Raw genomic sequence first — 22,417 nt, forward strand, 5'->3', positions numbered from 1 at the left:
GTGATTGCTTTTATCATTGCATTATGTTGCTGTATAAAATACAAACCTTATTTGCTTATGATGTTTTTCTTTTTTAAATAAGAGAAAAGTACACAAAGTCATTGGTCAAAGGGTGGAAATGTATTGAAAATGTTTGACTACTGACTTTGTGTTGCATCACTGTGCATATTAGTTGTTCAGTGTTCACCAGTTGCAGATTACATTTTGTATTCAGTTTAGCTGCCTATTGGCTTTATCCTGGCGTTAGACTTTGCAGTTTAGACACTGCAGTTGAGCTGTGTTTTTCCACATGGTAAACTAAGCTTGTTTCTTCGTATTTCTCTCACCGAACATGAACAGTTCATGGTAAGAGAGCACATATTTTTTTTTTTTCTTCAGTGCAGGGAACAGTTCAGCCTTAGAAGGAGAGCCTTGAAAGGCAGGCCAGTTTTCAACATTTTTCTTCCAACTCTGACCTACAGTAGCCAGCATGTTTGAATATTTCCATTTGAGAGGAGGGGTTTTCTCCAGGAAGCCCTTTCGGTTTTTTAAACTATATAAGAGGTGGCCCTGCTCAGTAGCAAGGGACTTTCCGAGACCTCGGTCAGGATTGGACATCAAATGCCTGACATTTTCCCATGAGGGTGAGGATCTCTTTCTCACAGTTGAACAGGGGTCATCTTTTTGCTGGCATGAGGAAGATAAAGAGCCTGGCAGGCCCTACGGTGCTGAATTTTTACTTTATCCTTTGCTTTGCAGTTATGCTATAATATAATCACATATATTTGCTGTGTACATTGCAATTGAGAATCACTTTGATATATTTTCCTTTCATTGCTGTAACTATTTTTAAATGTCTGCCTTCGACCTACTAATCTCCTTCATTTTTTAGGAACCTCGTGGTGAAGTTATAATAAATGTCTTCTTTAAACTAAGAAGTGCATTCCAAAGATTTTTGTCAGCTCGGTCATTAGTGAAAGCAAAACAAATGCATTGACCATATTGAATATTTGTGTATAACTCATGGCCCACTGCATCTTTAGTAGACAGTTGTGATACAATGTGGCTGCAGCGGGGACCTTGCTATGCAGATCTAGTTTCTCCTTTGCTAAACATCTAAGGGCCCATCAACCAGGAAAAGGCGTTTCCCCTTGTAACAAACCTGTTCTGTGAGTCGGTAACCTGTTACCAACTCAAAAAATAGGTTTGCGAGTCGCTGCTAGGAAGGGGCGTGCCAAGGGCCTCCCTTCCTCATAGCGAGTCGCAGGGGGATGTAAGATTGTTTTGCACCCGTAAATGTGGTCACAAAACAATTGCAGTTACCACCAATTTCAAGTTCTTGGTAACCCATTTGCACATGGGAAGGGGTCACTATGGGACCCCTTCCCCTTTGTGAATGGTAGCAAAAATATTTTTTCAGAGCAGGTAATGGTCCCACGGTCACAGACATGGTGGTTTACTGTCCCCAGCAGAACACCATCCCTGTTAGTGTGGCTATTCCCAATGGGGTCACAAATTGTGACCAACCTCATGAATATTGCTGAGGTAGGTCTTTGTGACCTCACTGGGAATTGCTAAATGTGTCTGAGACACATTTTTACATTTCGTTTTGCAAGTCTCTAATTGCGACTCTCAAAAAGTCGCGATTACAGACTTGCAAAATGAAATTGTGATACATCTGGCCCTATGTGCTTCCTTTGTATTGTCTTAAAGGACGTTGGGAGTATAGAAAAGTATTTCTGAGGGGTGTGGCCACAGAAGCGACCAAGATGGCTGCTTGCCTGTGATGCTCTGGTGACTGCGGCCTGTTCAAGGCATGGATCATCTCCACCACTGCATCAAATGCCATCTATCACATAGTATTGAATGGCTAACATCCCGGAGGCGCCGCTCGCAGGTTTTCCTGCTACCAAAACTGCCTGCTAACCTTGCTACCTGAGAGAGACCCATGCTGCCTGGCACCGCCTCAGAGGCCCGCAGTGACATGGGCCGCGGATGAGCCTGAGATCACTGAGTCTCGCCGAAGCCATGGGCCTCTTTGCCTCTCAGCTCACCATTACCAGGACTGCATCTGTGGGCAGATAGCCCCCTCCGCCCTTCAGAATGGCCACCCTTGTTCCTTTGATGAATCCACCTCCATTTTTGCACTGATGGCTACCGGGGTTGTGATCATGTGGGGGCCCTAGGGCTGATGTCGGTAGTCTGATGAGTGCTCCTCTATCCTGGGGAAGAGTGTCTGTGCATGGGCAGCCACCCCCCCATCTGCATTGAACAGCTGCTGCTAGGACCACCATGTGACAGGATGATGGGTGCGGTACACCCGTGCTCTAGGCCCCACTGCTGCTGGACCGATCCTCACCTTCCCGAACCTGGAATGGTGCCTGTACCCTGCCCAGCCTATTTTTATATGGCTGGCTGCTGTGCATTGGGCCTAGCGTGTTGGCCCTGGCATCCTCCAGGGTATTGGCCTGGGCCTGCGGACACCCACCTTATCTGCTTCTTGTGGGGAATACCATCGGCAGATGGCGTGTTGCAGTGTCCCCTCTGTCCGGAGCGCTGACCCTGGGTTATTTCTGTGAAGAGGCTAACACCCCATCATCGCCTCATCACCGACCATCCCCTCATCCAGTCCACATGCGCACCACATCTCTGCAACACACTAGTGGTACCTTGCAACCTGGGCGGTGACTTGTAGATGCATTCTACTGCCTTCTGAAACCCCACTCAGAGATTAATGGCCCTCCTTTGACCGCCACTGGGACACTCCCTTGCCACCAGGAACACTACTACGAAGCTGACTGTCACTCCTTTGGGCAACTACACTGTCACCCATATGGCTCCCACAGACCTTGAGATACTGCTGTTATTTATATGATATCTGCCAAGGTCTGCCCATCACTTCGTCCACCCTCTGATCTCCATAATGGGTTGTGGAGATCCAAAGCAACGGAAACTCCTTTTCAACTAGGCCAAACCATCACACTGCCCAGGAACCCATTCAAACACAGGTGAACCTTGGGACAGAGCTGAGGGCCCGATGCTCTTAGTGGCACAATGGCCATATTCGCAGAGCTTAGAGCTGGGACTCATTGACCATACGGGCAAGCACCTAGACTGGCAGAAAACAAATATAGACGAAGTGGAAGAGTATTGCGGGTCTTGAGGATAGTGCAGGGTCCATAGTGAAACAACTGGACAAGATGGAATGCATTTTAAAGACAATAGCGATTAAAAACGAAGACTTGGAGGCACGGTTCCGCAGGAACAATATCTGAATTTTGGGAATAGCTGAGACCACCAACCTGGGACGACTAGGCACATTTGTAGAAAACCTGCTTATAGATTTGTTTGATTGTTGCAGTTTCTCCACCATGTTTGCGGTGAAGGTGGCACACTGCTCTCTAGGCCCACGACCACCAGTTGGGGCACCACAACGATAGCCCATCTACCAAATTATAGGGACAGAGACACTGTGCTCCGCCTGGCCTGCAGGAAAGGTCCATTACAATACCAGGGCTCCTCTGTCTCGCTCTTTCCTGACTTCACCATCACTGTCCAGTAAGCCCGTCATAAATAGACTGATGTAAAAAACATGTTACGGAAACTTGGCCTCAAATATCCCATTTTGTACTCCTTGCATTGAGGTAAATGGTGAATTTTGCTTTTTTTACACCATGGCAGAGGTTGAGGATTTCTGTACGACACAGGCAGCCAATAAATCGCCCAAATGGGGAACACTGGAACGTTTCCCTTCCTTCCTCAGCAACGAAATCCCTCCCTATTTGATGTTAAATCTGCCTCTACATGTAGCGTGTTTCTGTTGCCCTCAGAATGCCACCAAACCTAGCTTACTCTACACTGCATATTCTACTAGTGATTCTGTTTTTCATCTTAAAGAGCCTTCTCCAAAATGTGGGCTGCACTGTCCAAGGTTTTGCATTCCCCCTATGGCGTATACCGACCAGCTATATAGTGTTTTATGTTTATTGTCCTAGGCTCCTACTGGATATTTTAGTCTGGTATGGATGGGGGTTAGGGGATGTTGTTTACTTGTTAATTTGTTCTTGTTTCTCATTGCTGCTCTGCCTTCTTTATACATAACCATCATATTGCTCTGCACCTACATGCACATGATGCAATATCGAATAGGAGGATACCTCACTGCCTCTCATGTCCTCTAAGGTCATAGAGTTACGATGGCTTCCATGGAACATTCACGGATTAAACAATCCCCGAAAAGGGAAGCAGGGTCTGGCATATCTCGCCAGACACCGGATAACACTAGCCTTTCTAGAGGATACTCATTTATCTCATTACCTCAAGATAACTGCCAATTTTCTCACCCTTGGGGACAGAATCATTTCTTCTCCTTCTATAGATCTTACTCCCAAGGGGTTTGTATACTTATCCACAAATCATTCCCCTTTCTTACTCCTCACATGTCGCTGACGAGTATGGCAAATACCTCCTTTTCTCCAGCTCCTTGGCAGGCAGGGCAGTCTTGGTGATAAGTGTTTGTGCTCCTAACGTTGACATCTCCAAGTTTTACTATAGCCTTACAGTCCTGATATCTCGTACACCAGCTGACCTCATCCTCCTTGGTGGTAATCTGGATTTCACACATCAGCCTCCATTAGATTCTACTGGAACACCCATAAGCACTAAACCATGCTCACTTCATGCAAATCAGGAATTATTAGACACTCATTGTCTTTCCAACCTGTGGTGTTATCGCCACCCACATACTAAAAGCTACATCTTTTACTCTGCCCCTCATGATTCGTGGTCATGCCTGGACTTTTGGTTCATCTCTCAAAATCTTCTACTCTGGACACAAGACGTAACACTCATGCCCCGTACACTCTACGATCACGCCTGTTAACCCAATCCTCATGTTACCACACTCTTGCTCCACCCCAAGACAGTGGTGGTTCCTGTAACTAGCGATCCATGATGCTGCATTCTGGTCAGACATCCTTGCAGCCACTAAAAAATATTTTTCTTTGAGCTCGGGCTCTGTCTCTAAGCAGGCTGTAGTGTGGTATGCCTTTAAAGTCCATATTAGGGGTCTGTATTTTCACACATTCAGGCATCTTGAGAAGTATACTAACAATGTGGTCCAGGTGGAGAGGGAACTTCACACTATTGACTCTGCTGCTTCTGTGGGAGCCCCAGGACCATTACTGCATAAACGGATACTCCTGCAATAATTCTGAGACTTGGTGGATCCAGAGGTGACATTTCTTGGTAAATATCCCCGCGACAGACACTATGGCAAGAGAGACTGACCGGGTTAAACCCGAGCCCGAATACTGTGACCTAATTATAAGGCCACATACATTACAAACTTACAAACTGAAGATGGCACTATGATCACTGATGATATCAACATCGCCCATATCCATCTTGATTACCATTGAACCTTAAACACCTTGCATCATGTGGACACTACTTTAGAGATTGCACCCTATCTGTCTGAGATGGCCATAGTCTGCCTTACGAATGGCCAGCAGCAGCTCCTAGCAGCCCCATCACATGGGAAGAAATCTCACAAGCCATTGATGACCTAGGCGGCTCTAAGGCCCCTGGACTCAATGGCTTCATTGGTCACTTTTGCAAGAACTTTAAATCAGACTTGGTCCCGTACCTCTCTGAGGTTTACGCAGAGGCCCTCGAGAATGGCCTTTTTCCCCGCACCATGCGGGAAGTCATTGTGACCCTTCTTAAGTCTGGCAAACCCCCACACCTTTGTACCTCATATATGCCTCGGTCACTCCTCAGTTATGATAATAAAAATGTAGTAAAAGTCATAGCAGTGGGACTCGTGCTCCTGATAAAGCACATAATCCAACAACCCCCCCAGACAGGCTTTGTACCACATCGCTTTACCACTATTAACCTGTGTACAATATTTGCAATAATGAACCAAATTAACCCCTCCCTCCCTGCAGATGTCGCCCTCCTCAATGAGGAAAAGGCATTCAACTCCCTCGAATGGCCATTCCTGCGACCTATACTTGGCAAACTGGGCATCCATTGGGGCTTCCAAGACCTAATCCTACAGCTCTACGCCAATCAAGTGGCTCGCCAGCAAGTCAATGGTCACCTTATTGACATGTTTCCATTATCCCCAAGCAGCTGGACAGGAGTGCTCCCTCTTCCCCCTCCTCTTCATCATCGTCCTTTACAGGAGTGCCATCTGCACAGGGGACTGTGCTTCTATAAAGGCCCGATCCTGGCCACAGAGTATGCAGATGATATACTGCGGTTCGTCACAGACCCTGCCATGCACCTTTCTCCAATCATTCGGGAGGTTATCCGATTTGGTACCCTAGCTGGCCTCCTGATAAGTTGGCATGAATTTGAATTATTCCAACTCACTGAGTCCACTGTTTCCTCCCCACTTGAGCACCCCCTAAAATGGTGCAAAGACTCCCCTAAATACTTGGGAATCATTCTTCACTGGTAAAAGGATGAGGAGGTCCACCGTAACTATAGACCTGCTATCAACTCTCTTTCCTCCCAAATTAATAGGTGGATTCGCCACCCGCTCAACATTGTGAGTCGCATTGCAATTATTAAAATGGTAGTGCTTCCCCGCTTTTTTTTACTTGAGCCTCAGCATTCCGATTCCACTGAACATCTCTTTCTTTTCTATGCTACGTACCCTCTTAACACGTTTAATATGGGCAGGCCGCCGAGTTAAATAGGAAACACTTACTTTCCTTTAATCTAAGGGAGGCTTTTGGGTGCCAGATTTCCACCTCTACTACTTGGTGGCACTCTGTCATTTTTCATACTACTGGTACCAAACACATGCCAGGCTACCATACCTAAAACCAGAGAGACCTCAGGTGAATCACCTTCCCTTTTCATCTCTACTCCCCAAGAGGTTTCCCTGAGAAGCCCGAGATACCCACACTCTTGGGCATGGACTAGGCTCTGATGATATCTAGGGTATAACGTCCTTTTCTCGCCCAATATATTCTTTGGGATAACCCATGGCTTGTACTGAGCCAAGAAACATTGCTACAATGCACACTCTCCACCTATCAGATCTGTACCTTGGGTGATCTCTTCACCAATGGTAAACTAGACCTCCGCTCTATTTTTGAGGTTGATGGGGTGACCTCCACAATGGACCACTTTGTCCGTCTCCCATTACACAGTACCGTACAGGAAATATTGCCCACCTTCTCTGAAGAACTGCCTGATTTCTCCCCCCTCACCATGGTAATTTTGACAGCAGAAAGCGCTAGACTTGTCTCTTGCCTATACCATGCCCGCCTTGAGCTGTGAGCACTGCTTCAAAGTGCGGCGCAATGGCATGGGAGCGGGATTTGAACTCCCCCATCTCTGGCAAGGTATGGCAATTTTGCTGTATGCAGACTAAACTGGTTTCAATAAATAGCCGATGCAATCTCCTGCATTATAAGTTTTTGCATTGTGCATACTCCACCCTCCAGGCCCTTGACAAAATAGATTCATTACTTTCTCATAAATGCCCCAAATGTGCAACTGACTATGCCGACTTCACGCATTTGACTTGGAATTGCACCATTATACTGGACTATTGGCAAGCTATACTCACACTCCTTTCCTCTATATTAGAGTAAACTCTGGATCAGTGTTCCTGGGGTATGTCAAGTCTTTTGCTCCACAACACAGAAGATTCGTGGCAATGCCACTTTTACTAGCTGAACAGCGCATTGCTGTACTGTGAGGTAGTAGTAGGAGAACAAACACTAATGACTGGTTATGTGACCTCATTTACTGTGATACCATGAGTGAACTTTGCGCCTCACTTCTGCCTCCTAAGTCCCGGCCAAAAGATATCTGGGCCCCTCTTAAATCTTATCTACTGACTCATGGTACGACCAGCCCACAATATATTGGGCCTGATTCATAGCTTTGGCTCCCTTAGGGCCTGTTGCCTTGTATTTGCTCAGGATTGTGGATATTGGAGGTATGCAGTGTGTTTAATTCTGTCACTACTGTTTTGTACTGCATATGTGGCTAACATGTCAAAAAAGTATTACTGAAAGTTGTGTTCAACATTTCTGAGAGTGTGGGTTTGTTGCATTTCACTTAAGGGTTATCCTGTGACAAACAGAAAGGTTCCTTATGATTATGTATAAATATTAGAATACTAGTATGTTTACACAAACTGCAAAATTAAGGAAAAAGAAGAATCTTTAATGTTTGTTAGTTACCTGGTAGTCCTACCAGTGACAACTAGAAATTATAACTCATCTTCTACAGACAGTGCATAGTGTTGAGGCTGGAAGTAGTTGTACTATTCATAGAGAGTTTCAGAGAACACCTATTTAAGGTACTCGTTTTTGTGTGTTTACTTTCAGGAATTACAAGTTCCACCTCAAAGTACAGAGAGTTGGTTATAGAGAGATATTGCTATGGTATCTCCGTTCACTATTACAATTAAGTGAAGAACCTTCCTGGCATGTTACAAAAGATAGCTCTTTGCTTTAAGGTATTCACTACACCCTACAGATGTCACTGACCAGCAGAAGTGATGAATCAGAGTGGTGGAGTCAACGTCTCTGCTTCTGTTCATAATCCATTCCTCCCTTCCCTCATACTCCTGTGTACCTGGTCATTGGTGGAAGTGGTGTAAAACAGAATAATGCATTCAGAGCATAAGGTTAGTGGACTTAGACATCGTACTACTAAAGGATCCTGGTCTTTTTCTGAGCAGTTTCCATGACATGGGCATGGGAACTGTGGGGGACGTGGGGAATTTATCCCCGCCGGATTTTGATGGTGGGGGGACATAGGGGGCAAGGGTGGTGGTGAAGAAGGTGGTGTGGACGAGGAGGACAAACAACCCTGAAGTTTAAAAAGAGCAAAGCAGTCCCTGTTTAAATTTCATTCTTTTTTCAGTGGATTAACAGCATGGGGACTGAAAAAAAGTGTAAACGGGCTGAGTTACATTCAGCAGGTCTCTTTTCCCGAATCCAAGCAGCAGAGCCCATTGCACTAATGGACGTCAGATCCCCTGCCCCATCCTCCTCCTGTGGTGTAGCTGGTCTTCAGCAGCCTCCATGAACAGAGGACTGTTATCTGATGTGTGTGCTGTACTTTAGTACTTCAGGACATTCAAATGCCTTTTAAAAGTAGAGGAGGCTTAGGGGTATATTTACAAGTCCCTCGTGCCACCGGAGCATCAGTTTTTGTGAAGCTCTAGTGGTGCTGTGCCCAGTGCCATATTTACAAGGCATCGTTAAGCCACTTCTTGTGGCTTACTGCTGATTTGTAAATATGGAACCCCAATGCAGTTTTTCACATCAGAGGGGCGTGCAATGGGTGTTGCTGTGGCTGTACCCACGCAATACCCATTGCTTTTTGGCACTGCCCCAGATTTACAATGAAATGTAAATCTGAGGCAGCTTTAAAAACGAATGCCTCCCCAGGGGTGCTATAGCGCTTTCCTAAACCTTGAGAGTCCCAAGGAGCAGTAACATAAATATTTATGACAGAACGTTGTTTTTAATCACATGTTTTGTTAATTTTCTTAGAGCCTTGAAACCATTCATAACATACTATTTAAACAGAATCTTAAATTAAGCAAAATTATACTCTCTGCTATCAGGTTCTATAAATGATTTTATTTAATGGCCGAGCCCTCCATGTCCTTTCACTCTTCTCGTTCCAGGTAATTGTTGAATTTAGCAAAGTGTAATGTGGGTGCTGTAGGCCCTATTGCACTGTAAAGTGCATGTCGCATTTTACCTCTATAGAAGTTGCTTAGTGGATGATTGGATGAACCTATGGGCCAATTAACTATGTGAAGCAGTGGGCTTGCACCTCTGGAGGTTGGTACTATTCATCTCATACAAAAATAGTCTAAACACAGGTCACAAGGCACTCACACACTTGTTTCCATCCATACATTAGAATACGTCCACAACAACCTATCTCTCACTCATTTCACCTCAAATTTATACATAGGAGCAGCGAAAACATAGGATAGGAGCGCAACTCTGATCACCACATACAACATATATGCAATCTTTGAGCATTAAATGGTACTAATTAGCTGAAACCTTTGCCCATATAATGTTAGGCTTTGTAAAAATGGCAATATAATGAAGTCATACAGTCACAAAAAGTTACACATTATGCTGCATAATTTGCTTTTTACTGCTGCACAATTTAGTCAATGCTGTCACATAATTTGGTTCTCCCTGCTTTGTGGGAAATCCTTGGTTCTGAGAGTAAAGCTCAGTATGTTAATATGGAGGAGGGAAACAATTTAACAGGATGACCCAAGTCAGAGCTAAACCAAAGATCTGGCTCAGCTCTTCGAGCCTGTGCATGAGCTGAGCCCTGAAAATGTTTGCCATGAAAATCATACACCAAACAAAATATGATAAAGTCTCTTCAAAATTCAAAATGGCGTATTTCTTTAATACGTGGAAGTTTTGACGTTAAAACGCCACGTTATAGTACTGAGAAATATTTATTAAAAGTGATAGTTCTTAAACATGAACTTAGAACCTTTCCTGTCCTGACATTTGTCATGTAAATCCTTTTTGCACCCACATTCTTATAAACAGAGCAACATTATAGTCTACTAAATGAAACACAATAGGTTGTGTACAGCTGGTACTCTGAACTACTATATTTGAAGGTACTTTCATATGCAGTAGTATAAAAAAAGGAAGATTGATAAAAAGAAAATATTTGCCTAAGATCACACACTTTGGTTATATGGGGAAGCCATGACTAATCCAAGTTTTCTGGTTTCACTTTATACAAATAAGCCACTTGATTGGTATTTATTTGTCTTTCCTTTTACCTAAAATGTTAATATTTTGTTTTTACCATTTTGTGCATGAGGGTGGAGTGAGGGTGGCAGGCAGAAGCCACACGGAAGCTTGGCTTGTCATGGGCTCAAGGTTCCACCGGGACCACGATCTGAGCCATGGTGGGGCTTAAAGCTCAAGGCTGCTTGATCTTTCAGTGGCTCACCCACCTCTAGGTTAAGATGATTACTTCAGATATATGTATGTATAACCGGTTGGTGCGCTGGGGACTAGTGACTTGTGTGCTTATAGACCTATGAGGTCCCAGCCTGGGAGTGAAAGCACTATGAATATGTAAAACAATTTAAGAATGCACAACAGGAAGCATACAGTATAAGCTAGACTGCCAGAAAATGCACAGTAAGTCTCAAGGGGAAATTTACTAACTTTTTTCACCAGGTTTGCATCACAATAAAAGTGACGCAATCTTGATATAAAGTGTTGTGCTGTAATTTACTTTTCAACACACATCCTGATTTGTATTGTAAAATTATCTAACATAATGCAAAGTAGAGTTAAGTGCTACTTCGAGGAAAAGGTTCATTCCATGGTTTGTACAATGGCATTCCCACTGAAGGTAAGCAAGCCAAAAAATTAACCGGGCGAGACGAGCCAGAGCTGAGCTAAGGGTCTGGCTCGGATCTTAGAGTTCATGCACGAGCTAAACCCTGAACATTTTTGCTATGTAAATCATACAACACACATCACGTAAAACATTCTAGTGTCATATCAAAATAAAAAAATGTGTATTGCTTTAGGTTGTAGAAGCTTTGACATTAACAGGACGCATTATAGCATTCCACCAGGAAGTACTTGTTAAACCTGATAGATTTCTACCACTGGTGGTCTGAACTCACATATATGAACATGCTTTCATAGGTGATAATGAAGGAAAAAGAGTTATGGTGAATTAAAATATTTGCCTAAGATCACACAGTTTAAACGGGGAAGCCATGATTTATTCAAGTGTTCTGCTTTCACTTTGTACAAATCAGCCAATAAATGGGTATCTATCTGTCTTTACTTACGTTAAGGCTTTATTTTTACCTATTAGTGCATTTTGCCACAGTTTTTGAAATACAGCGCAAACTGGACCGAAAGGTATTGGAACATTTTGTATGAGCACCAGTTACATAACAAACGCATTGTTTATTAGCATGGGAGAGTAAGTTAACATCCATCTATCTTCAAGACACCTTCGCTCCTCCTCTCTTGCTGTTGCGCACCCCTACATTCATTGTAGTCGCAGTGGGGGCCTCCTTCTCCTACATCTCCGCCAAGACCTGGAACAACCTGACCCCCCACCTCTGAATAGCACCCTCTCTGGCAGACTTCAGAAACAAACTCAGGACATGGCTGTTCGGCGGATAGTTGAACCCTCAAAGCCCAGACACCCCAAGGGGTGATAGAGCTGTGCTTTACAAATACCGATTGATTGAGTGAGGCATAGGCGCAGAATCACAAGACTCGAACCTGGTTCCTCAGTCCGCAGTTCTGACCGTAACGCCGCATTCTGGATAGAGGGAGTGTGACAAGCAGAAGCCAATGGTTGGCTTATTATGGGTTCATTATGGGCCAACAGGACTTCAAGTTGCGCTAGAGCTAGGCTTCCAGCTTGAGGCTGATCGAGCTAGAAGTGGTTCGCCCACCTCTAATTCCCATATAACTGTCCATAGTTTCTGATGTAAAGCCTTATTATTTTTATTTTTTAAAGGTGGATAGGACTTTGTGCCAAAAATGTACACCTCCTCAAGGCAGACATAAAGAATGAGTAACGTTTTCTTTTCTTTAAACTTTCTAAACTTTATGCATGTACAGCACTTAACAGGATGCATTCTGTGGTACAAGCATAGTTTTGATATCAATGAATGCCCTTTCACTACAAAAACGTATGCTTGACATCACACATACACACACATACACATGCACTAAAGTGCATAGCTGTGTGCATTGGACAAAGGCAGTCAAATGTGCGTCAGCACAAGGAGAGACAAAACTGCTGTCATACCTTAGAAGATATGGTGTTGTTCTACCCTCTCCTATTAATGCAGGAAAGCAAGTCTGGTTACTGTGCTACTCTGTATCAAAAGTTATAAATTTGCCCCTCAATGTTTAAAAGCTTGAAGGGCTTTCAAAATATGTTTTTGTATGACACATTCAGACAATACCTAGTGCAAACCATTCCAGGACTGGTAACAACTGCAGAGTGTCTTTCACAGAATAACTCTCCCACACCAGGAAGCTTCAAATGATTCTACGAGTTAAAGCCTGTTCCAGCTGGAAAGAAGACCTTAGAGTTTAGAAGACCTTCGAACCAACCATCACCCACACTCACCTCGTTTTGCATATTTCACTATACTGAATTTCTGAGACCATCTCACAAGTTGGTGACACATTTCTCATTGTTTCAAGCATCTCACGATGTAGGGTGCTCTGTGTCTCACTTTGCAAGTTTTATGCTTTGGTATGACCTGGCTCACACACACATTGTATCAGGTTTTTGGGAACATCTTACAGACACACACACTGCATCTTGTTTGTGAAGGCATCTCACATACTAGGATTTACGTATCTGTTTATATCACATCAAGTTTTTCACATTTACAAAGCAACCATCTCCAATACACGCACAATGTGCATGCCATTTTCCAAGCACCTCATATAGAAGGCATATTTCCTGCCATATTTGTCTGTGTCCTCTACACTCAGTCTACACTCATGGCATACATTTGCACTAATTCTTCCTGCAGATTAGACAAAAAAACTTTAAAAAGTAATTTTATTGTGTTTTATATTTTATGCTGAGTTGAGGGCATACAGTTCCTTGATCTCCACCTGCCATCCACCAAGCAAAAGCAATACACTTCAACTGTTGTTGGTAGTATCCTTACTCGCTCTTGAAATGCTAAAGAAAATGGCAGTAGAGTTATTTGTTGTAAATATGATTGGCCAGAAGCACACAGTTTTTCAACGGGGAGTATGGGGGAAAAATAGTAATTTCTCTTGGTTACATATTGCCCACAGCACTGCAATTATGGTGGGGTAGGTTCTGGTGAAAAAGCCCAGAGATAGTCCTCATGGACAAATGCCACTTTTGGGAGCCCTTTGAAGATTTTATTACAGTGTTTATTACATTTTACGTTTAGAAAATGAACAGTCCTTTGACTAAAACCTACACACAGGCCACATTTAGTGGAGTTGTGCAGTCTGCTAATGCTAGTGGATTGCCAACGGGAGGTTTGGTCAATGCTTTTTCAATAGCATCATTTCTAAGCACTTTCATTCTTTGACAAGAAGCTTGTTAATCCTCTTCTAGAAGCCTAGGGTAGTAGCTGGTTACTGAATGATGGATACTGTAAGAAATTGGGTTTTAATTGGGTGGATGAAAACCCTTCTCAAGCAACAACCACACTCCTGGTCAGGGTGAGCCACTAAAGTTGATAAATTAACCTGCGCGCAACCCTCTGGTAGCTTGGCATAATAGCTGTCAGGCTTAACATGAAGGCACTGTGTTAAGTAGGTATGCAGTACAGAAACAGTAATAAATGAAAACACAACTCAAACCCCAGACTACGTTAGAAAATAGAGTGAAATGTAATAAATACAATGAGACCAAAGTAACAAGAATCCAATCAGTACAAATAAAGACATGCAATGTTGAAGGTTTATGTAAAAATATCACCAATTGAAAATGATCACTTATTAAATGAAATACGGTAAACCAATGCTTTCCTATGGTAGAGGGAGCCCTTGCAGTAGTGAAAAATGCATTTAAGAGCTTTTCCATTACCAGGACATGTTAAACTTAAAAGCAACATTGCCATCTTTTTAAATACACTGCACCCTGTCCTATGGGCTGTTTAGGGCCTACCCTTGGGGTGCTCTATATGAATTAAAAAGGAAGGTTTAGGCCTGGCAAAAGGTTTATTTTGCCAGGTCGAAATGGCTACAGTATCAGGTAGACATGTTTTAAAGGGCTTACTTAAGTGGGTGGCACAATAAGTGCTGTAGGCCCACTAGTAGCATTTCATTTACATACCCTGGTATATGTAGTAGTAATTTACTAGGGAATTGTAAGTAAATTTAAAGTGGCAGTTGTATGTAAGCCACTTTTACCATGTTTAAGGGAGAAGGAAGAAGGTCTTTACTACTGGTTAGCAGTGGTAAAGTGCACAGTCTTAAAAGCCAGCAGAAACAAGTTCTGAAAACAGGAGGGGGAAGGCAAAAGGTTTGAGGGTGACCCTGCATAGAGGGCCAAATCCAACAGCTACTGTTTATATTATTGGTGTTCCACTGCCTAAGATACTTTTGAATTGTAATTCAATAGGGCTTTTTTACAACTGACTGTTTATAAAACTAACTCTCCAAGAGTAGCAACAGTGGGCAGTCAAGTCTTAGTCGAAGTAATAGAGAGATGGTGACTTCAATGATACATTAATCACACCCATTAAAATTCAATGAGTGACTCCAGCTTTAGCTTCCGAAATTACTGAGAGTTTTTTGTAGAGAAAGGCGGTATGGATGGAAACCTCAAATATGGGCACACAGACGCACACAGGACACCCCGCTCCATACCAAGAAATTGACCCTTTGCTACCATTACGCCAGTTAAATTTATTACCAAGTATGTTTAAGTACTCTTCAAAGCGCAACCTTGCAGACATACTCTGAAAAAAGGCTTCCAACAGAGAGAGTGTTTTTTTTTTTTTTACATATGTTGGGTAGCTACAACAGGTTATCTTAGTTATTCCAGTATCTTCTTTGAGGCTGAGAGAAACTTCATTGGTCTTCACTAAACTGAAAACTTGATTAAGGTCAATTATGCCCCAGGAAAGACTGAATCATGCCATATGCAAAACGTATAAAAAGATGATGGAATAATTTGGCATACAAACAATAGCAATTTGTCATCCACACTGAATGGCACAAGGAAATATGTGTTTTTTCAAAGAAAAGGTAAGGTTTTTATCATAACTGCCTGTAGCAAAAAGAATGGTTTCTGATTAGTCCAGTTGCATTTTCGAGGTTTATGAATGAAAAGAAGATTTTGTTTATTCTTCCTTTTTCTCTCCCACCCTTGTTTGCTTGAAGCATTAAGATGCAAGGTTCATGTTTTCTTCACATATTGACTAATTACTTTCCAGACTGTAATTAACAATAAAGCATACAGACCGTGGCGACATGCCCTCCTTTCTTGCTATTTCACTTCGCAGCTCTGCGACTTGGTACACTTAGTAAAGCCTGCGGCTCTCAGACGACGGGCACTTTCTATAGGGTCAATGAAAAGTCTCCAAGGCTGTCCTTGTCCCCCATGGAAATTTAGGGAAACATGTACGTAGCTTTTTGCTGCTCGCAAATGGGTTGATTCACAGAATTGGGCTGTTTGTGAACAAAAAAGTGTTTCCCTATGTAAAAATCCCTATTTTGCAAGTTGGTATGAAGTTACTGACTCGCAAAACAGGGTTTGCGACTCGCAATATATCCCCCACAGGGGGATGTATGATTGTTTTGTGACTGTGAATGCTGTTGCACAACAAGTAACATCAATTCCAAATTGGTGTTAACCCATTCGCAAAATGGAAGGAAGGGACCCCTTCCCCTTTGTGAATGGGGGCTCAAACAGTTTTTCAGAGCAGGCAGGGGTCGCACGGACCACAGCCTACTCTGAAAAAATGAAACTGAAATGTTTCTTTTTTATTTTATTTCTCTTAAGGAAAATTGGCTGCATTTGTTTTAAAAAATGCCCTATTTAAAAAGCAGTCACAGAAATGGTGGTCTGCTTAACCCCAGCAGGCCACCATCCTTGAGAGAGTGGCCATTCTGAAATGGGTCGCAAATTGCGACCTACCTCATGAAAATTAAAGAAGCTGCCTCCTTGTGACCCAGCTGGGAATTGTGGGCACGTCCAACATTATTTGGTCTATTATTGATATTTGATTAGGGGATGCGTTAGAGGTTTGATGGACCTTTTGGCTCCGCTAAGAGTGATTTACCATGGACACAAATCTTACTTATAACACAATTCATAAACATTTGAATATTAACAGTAAATCAACTTAATTGCATGGAAGACAATAAACATTACGCACAATGGCCTATGTGGCCAAGAATAACCACACCTTGTTAGAAAGTTAAAAGATTTATTTCCCTAGATTAATAATGCTAAAATCATGTAAATCAATCTCAAAATCAAATGATATGCGTATACAAACAACACAGGCTGACCAAAGCGTCAGAAGAATCTCAATCTAACTAGTGCATTGATCATAAGGCATTCCAGAGTTACAGTACAAATCAATAGCAAGAATAACTGAATAATGGAAACAGCATACATTTAGATGCAAACAGTGGAACCAAAACAATCCTTAATAATGATGGTAGTACACGGTATCGCTAACTAACCCTCTAATTCGAGAAGCATGTTGGGACTTCATGCAAAAAGGCAAAACTGCCAAAACATAATTTGGAAAACATCTGAACTATGCCTGTAGCAAAATAGTGGTTGATACCTATCTATAGCAAAGACATTTGCAGTTGTTAAACCTCTCCTGTATGGATCAGCAAGCAGAAATGTCTTTGTCAGTGGGGCATCCGTCAGGCATCCATTGGTGAGGGGGTTGAAAGGGTTTGGCTCAGTCTCGGTTGAGCTCTAAGCTAACTGAACCAATTTAGCAGGGCATCAAAATGAAGCCAAACAACGTTAATTAATCAAAAGGCTAGGGATAGGAAGATGGGCATCTGGAACTCTCATTGGCTCTCTCCTACAGCTCTCAACTACAACTCTCATCTGCGCAATGCGGTCTTTCATTGTGTGTAGTCCAGATAAATCAAAACCTTACAAATATATTCTTTAACTCCCACTGGTCAGTTCAATTTGGTAATCATTATAGAACCTATGAAGCCCGAATAATAAATGAAAGATATAGTTTGGCAGTCTTTCACAAGTCGATGATTGGCTCCTCTTCTCCCGCTGCCATCATCAGGTTTTGTCAGGTAACATTTGTTGCTATTCTTACTCCAGTCAGTGAAGCCATTGTCACCTTCTGGGAGCATTAGTTTCTCACACGCCAAAGATACAAATGTATCTGTGGTTAGAACATCACATTTCAGCATTCGGTTCTCACAATGAGTTTGAGGCACTAACTAATCTAACGTTGCAGTTATCACAAAACCTTGGTCAGCACTGTGTGAACACAGAAAGCAATGAACAAGCAAGAATCGGTTAGGCAAAATACATTTGTGAACATTAAATGTCAAGAAACTTAACATGGGGCCTTTTCGACTAGGCCCGCAAATAAACGACTTCTCCTTGTTTAGTAATTTTAAGTAAAACATGTATTAATCCATCAATATGACACACTAGTAAATTTTACATTTGACATGTTAATACTATTTTTGAACATTAAGTAGTACCTCTATATTAATTTTGTATGTATTATGACTGCCATCTAGGTGGGCACATTTTCTATGACATACACTTTTCGTACATTGAGGAAATTTGTGTTAATTATTATCTATTTGTCAATGTAAAATCATTAGTGATTATTTCACCATTCTCAGAATCACTAACAGTGTCTCAGGCACTGTTGTACATTTTGTTTTGCAATTCGAAAAGTAATCACCAATTGCGTGTAGCAAAATAAATGGTTGTACATCTAGCCCTTAGTGTCTACTACACCCCTGGCAGTTTTCCCCAAATCTGGGAAGAGAATTGCTTATATTTATCTCCTGCCCTGAGCAGGTGGGGGCGATATAGAGGGGTGTCAGTCCAGGGAATCAGAGCAGGCCTAAGCCTGCCCAGCTGAGAGCATTATCTGACCCCCCCACCCAGGCCTCCTCACCCACCCCCAGCCCATGCAGCTGCAGGTGTTAGGGTGGGGCTGTGATGTGCTGCTGCCCATAGCCACTGCAACAACACAAACAAGCATTTGCAGTGCTATAGGTCTTGCATATTTAGAAGAAGTTATTATCTTTTGATGACAGCACCCACGATCAAAAGCAAAAGAAAACATGCAAGGAAACTGAGAAAAGGCAACTTGACAAAATAAAAAAGTTAGCTTTAAAAATTAACAGTTTGCAAATTTGGTTGTTCTGCTGGGCATGTCTCTGCGAGTCACAACCCCTCTGTTTGCAGGGCACTAGAAGTTAAAAATAACAAATAGTTCCACGATAACGTTGGGAGCGGCGGATGGGCACTGATTAAGTTGAATCAATTAGTGCTTGATCCCTGCTGCACACAGAGAAACGCAAATGATGCAGGAGTGCCTTGCCGAATTACAAGGCTTTAGAGAAGAGTGTCACACAAAACAACAAATGGTGAGTGACAGGCGAACTCCAAGCCCTTTACTAAAGACAACAGTCTCGCAAGCGAGGTGCATGCGTTAGCGCATGCACTCGCAGGCTCGACCCTAAAAAGGTCTGGTGCTCAATATTTCCCTGTCCGGCGACACTTGGAGTTAGCTCCAACTGAAATTCCGCCACTCGTAATCAGGGCCTTAAGTGCAACAAATCTGTAAAAAACTTAAAGCCGCCTATAGAGAGACCTTATAAGCCAGATCCAAATTAAAAAGGCACCATAAAGCATGCAAACCGCTGGATTTCTGTATAAGAAAATATTTTATCAAGGCACTGGAGGAACCGCACAGGCATTTCAAATATGCATAGAGAGAATACACAAACACAGGATTATACATCGAAAAACAATATTTTGTCTCAAATTGTCAGTCGATACATTACAAAAGCAATGAGGTCATACACTCCAGACATTGTACAAATTGAAGAAATCATGTAGGGGTCCGGTATTTTAATGGATAAGATTTGTCCTTTAAAGAGATAAGAAAAGGTAATGTAAACTGAGATAATTTTTGTAGTATGCTCTGGGTGCGTGTATGTTTAAAGTTTAAATGTGATTTATATTTCGAACGTAACCATAAACAAAATCATCCCCCTGAATATTTGATTTTAGGAGAGTCCTGTGTTCATTTTATTTGTAAAGTCTTAAAACATGCCACTGTGCCACTTTTATCCTCAAAGTGAAACTATACTAATTCACTTTCCCCCATTCTCCTAGGGATTGAAAACATGATAAACCAAAGAGCATGGGTGTTACAAAAGTCAGCAGAGCACAGCAGAACACATGACACAATAAAGTACATTGAAGAAGCAGGAATAGACTCAATATAATTGCAAAAAACATTTTGCCCCCCCTTTCCCTTGCAGGAATGGCTATCCGTCACCATAAGTTTGTGCTCTCCTCTAATCACCAGCAAGCTGGGGCAAAGGACATATGTATAACAAGAAGAAGCCCTGTTGGAATTGCTAAAGCAGGTTATAAATGTGAAAAGCTTTTAGAAAATACGAGTTGTCACAGACATTTTGGGGGATATTTACACAGAAGTGTTGCAGCACTGGTTCAAAATTGGCAGTGCCACATCACTTCTAAAATGCATGGATGTGCTGTTTTTACAAAAATACAGCACACCCTGTATTTCCCCTAGCACTAAATTTAGCTGCTAGTGCCAACGCAGGCATCCTTGCACCATAGTGCAAGTGTTTGCATTGAAGGGAATGGTTGTTTATGTGCAGGAAGGTGTCCCTCCCTGCACATAAACAATCTACAATGGTGATTTGGCCCTTCTATGCATGCTGCATGATGCACAACACATAGAAGTAGCAATTCATCATTATTGGATGATTGTTTATGTGCAAGAAGGAACACCTTCCTGTACATAAACAATCATTCCTGGCTTTTTGCTCTTTCTGTGTGTGATGCACAATGCAGCACACATAGAAAAAACAAAAATGAGAAAATATAAAAGTATTTCTCCTCATTGTGCCATGCTAACGCCACCCCTGGGGTGGTATTAGTTTTTGGGGCTGCCACAGATTTACAAATTCTTGTAAATCTGGGGCAAGGTCAAAAGCAATGGGTGTTGCGGTGAACCGCCCACAGCAACACCCATTGCACGCCTCTTTGCCGCTGAAAACTGCAACAAGTGGCCCATGTTTACAAGGCAGTGGTAAATCACAAAAATGTAGCAATTCATCATTATTGAATGATTGTTTATGTGCAGGAAGGAACACCTTCCTGTACATAAACAATCATTCCTGGCTTTTTGCTTTTTTTGTGTGTGATGCATATTGCAGCACACATAGAAAAAACAAAAATGAGAAAATATAAAAGTATTTCTCCTCATTGTGCCATGCTAACGCCACCCCTGGGGTGGTATTAGTTTTCGGGGCTGCCACAGATTTACAAATTCTTGTAAATCTGGGGCAAGGTCAAAAGCAATGGGTGTTGCGGTGAAGCGCTCACAGCAACACCCATTGCATGCCTCTTTGCCGCTGAAAACTGCAACGAGGGGCCCATGTTTACAAGGCAGCGGTAAATCACAAAAAGTGGCTTAGCGCCACCTTGTAAATATGGCGCAGTGCACAGAGTCACAAGAGCGTCACAAAAAAGAGACACTCCGGTCACGCTAGGAGGCTTGTAAATATGCCCTTTTATTCATATCATCTGTTGTGCGGCACTGCTTGTCAATGCCCACTTATGACAGGAAGCTTACAAGGAGGCACACCTGCCCAATTATTCTCACAATAACTTGACTCTGTCACAAACCTTGAAAGATTTGGTGCTGGGTGGGAATTGACTTTAACATGAAAGAAGAGAGAGTGAGAAGCCTGTTCAGCTAGAGTTAAGCTGCTGCCTTTCGGGACCAGATTGGAATTGAAGTTTGCTTAGGAGCGAGAGGCTTGCTGCATGTCTTAAACCAGGCACCCTGTTTACTTGCCTTGCAGTTTGCAGCATTATCAAGGCAGGCAAAGCAGAACTCAACCTGGCACTGTTTGCACATCATGTACTTGCACTTGTCCTTGTGTTCAATGATGAGCCCGCAAGTGGGGCAGGCCCGGATGGATGGACAGTTTTTAACCTCACTCCCAGGTAGATCTTTGAGGCCGCAGTCTTCAATGATCTGCAGCCTAGGGTCTTTACACCCCTCATTTTCACACCGAACAGATGATGTACCAGAGCCTTTCCAGGGCTTCAGGCACTGCCAGCAGAACTCACAAGTTTGTTTCTTCTTGGCTTGACAGAGTACACAGAAAACCCTCAGATTCTCCAGGTCTTTACGTTCCACATATGTTTTGCATCCAGGACACTAGAAGTGAGAAAAGAGTAAGAAACCATTACAGCACACATTTACCAGAGGACAAGTCTGTTCCAGCAGCTACCACTTTCCAGGACCTCACAGTTGTACAAAGACTGAACGTTCATTGGAGCACCCCTCGCAACATTTTCCCGTGTACATGTATAACCAGGTTTGAGTATCTCTTCCCTTCCTTCCATCACATGTGCATCATCAGATTGTGATATATTAAATAGTTGCCAACTGAAATTGGGTACAAGTCAAAATTAAAGAGAACATTACACATAACTCACAGAAACTGTACTTTCAATCCATAGGCTTGATTTTACTTACAGCTGATGGAAACATGATTCTGTGCCTTAGCATTTTGAAAAGGTTTAAGATACTATTTATTCATAATGAGCCTGCTTAATCAGAAACCCTTCACATACTCTTGACACATGGGCAGGGTAGGCAAGATGTGAC

The 22,417-nt window shown here is 42.6% G+C and overlaps 1 protein-coding gene across 2 annotated transcripts in view; it reads right to left on the bottom strand.

Annotated features, from left to right (window-relative positions):
* Positions 1–16,925: 16,925 nt before the first annotated feature.
* Positions 16,926–22,417, bottom strand: part of LOC138265820 (E3 ubiquitin-protein ligase DDB_G0292642-like) — a 192,037-nt gene continuing 186,545 nt past the window's right edge. The window contains exons 4-5 of one of the 2 annotated variants that reach the window (XM_069213888.1): positions 21,785–21,964; positions 21,609–21,747 (exon numbers count right to left, since the gene is read on the bottom strand). In XM_069213888.1, the coding sequence (XP_069069989.1) occupies positions 21,658–21,747; positions 21,785–21,964 (270 nt within the window). In that variant the 3' untranslated portion in view covers positions 21,609–21,657. Of the gene's footprint in view, positions 21,965–22,417 lie in introns of both variants that reach the window. The other variant, XM_069213887.1, reaches the window with a different exon arrangement.

This window comes from Pleurodeles waltl, chromosome 11 (assembly GCF_031143425.1).
Source record: "Pleurodeles waltl isolate 20211129_DDA chromosome 11, aPleWal1.hap1.20221129, whole genome shotgun sequence".
NCBI lineage: Eukaryota > Metazoa > Chordata > Amphibia > Caudata > Salamandridae > Pleurodeles > Pleurodeles waltl.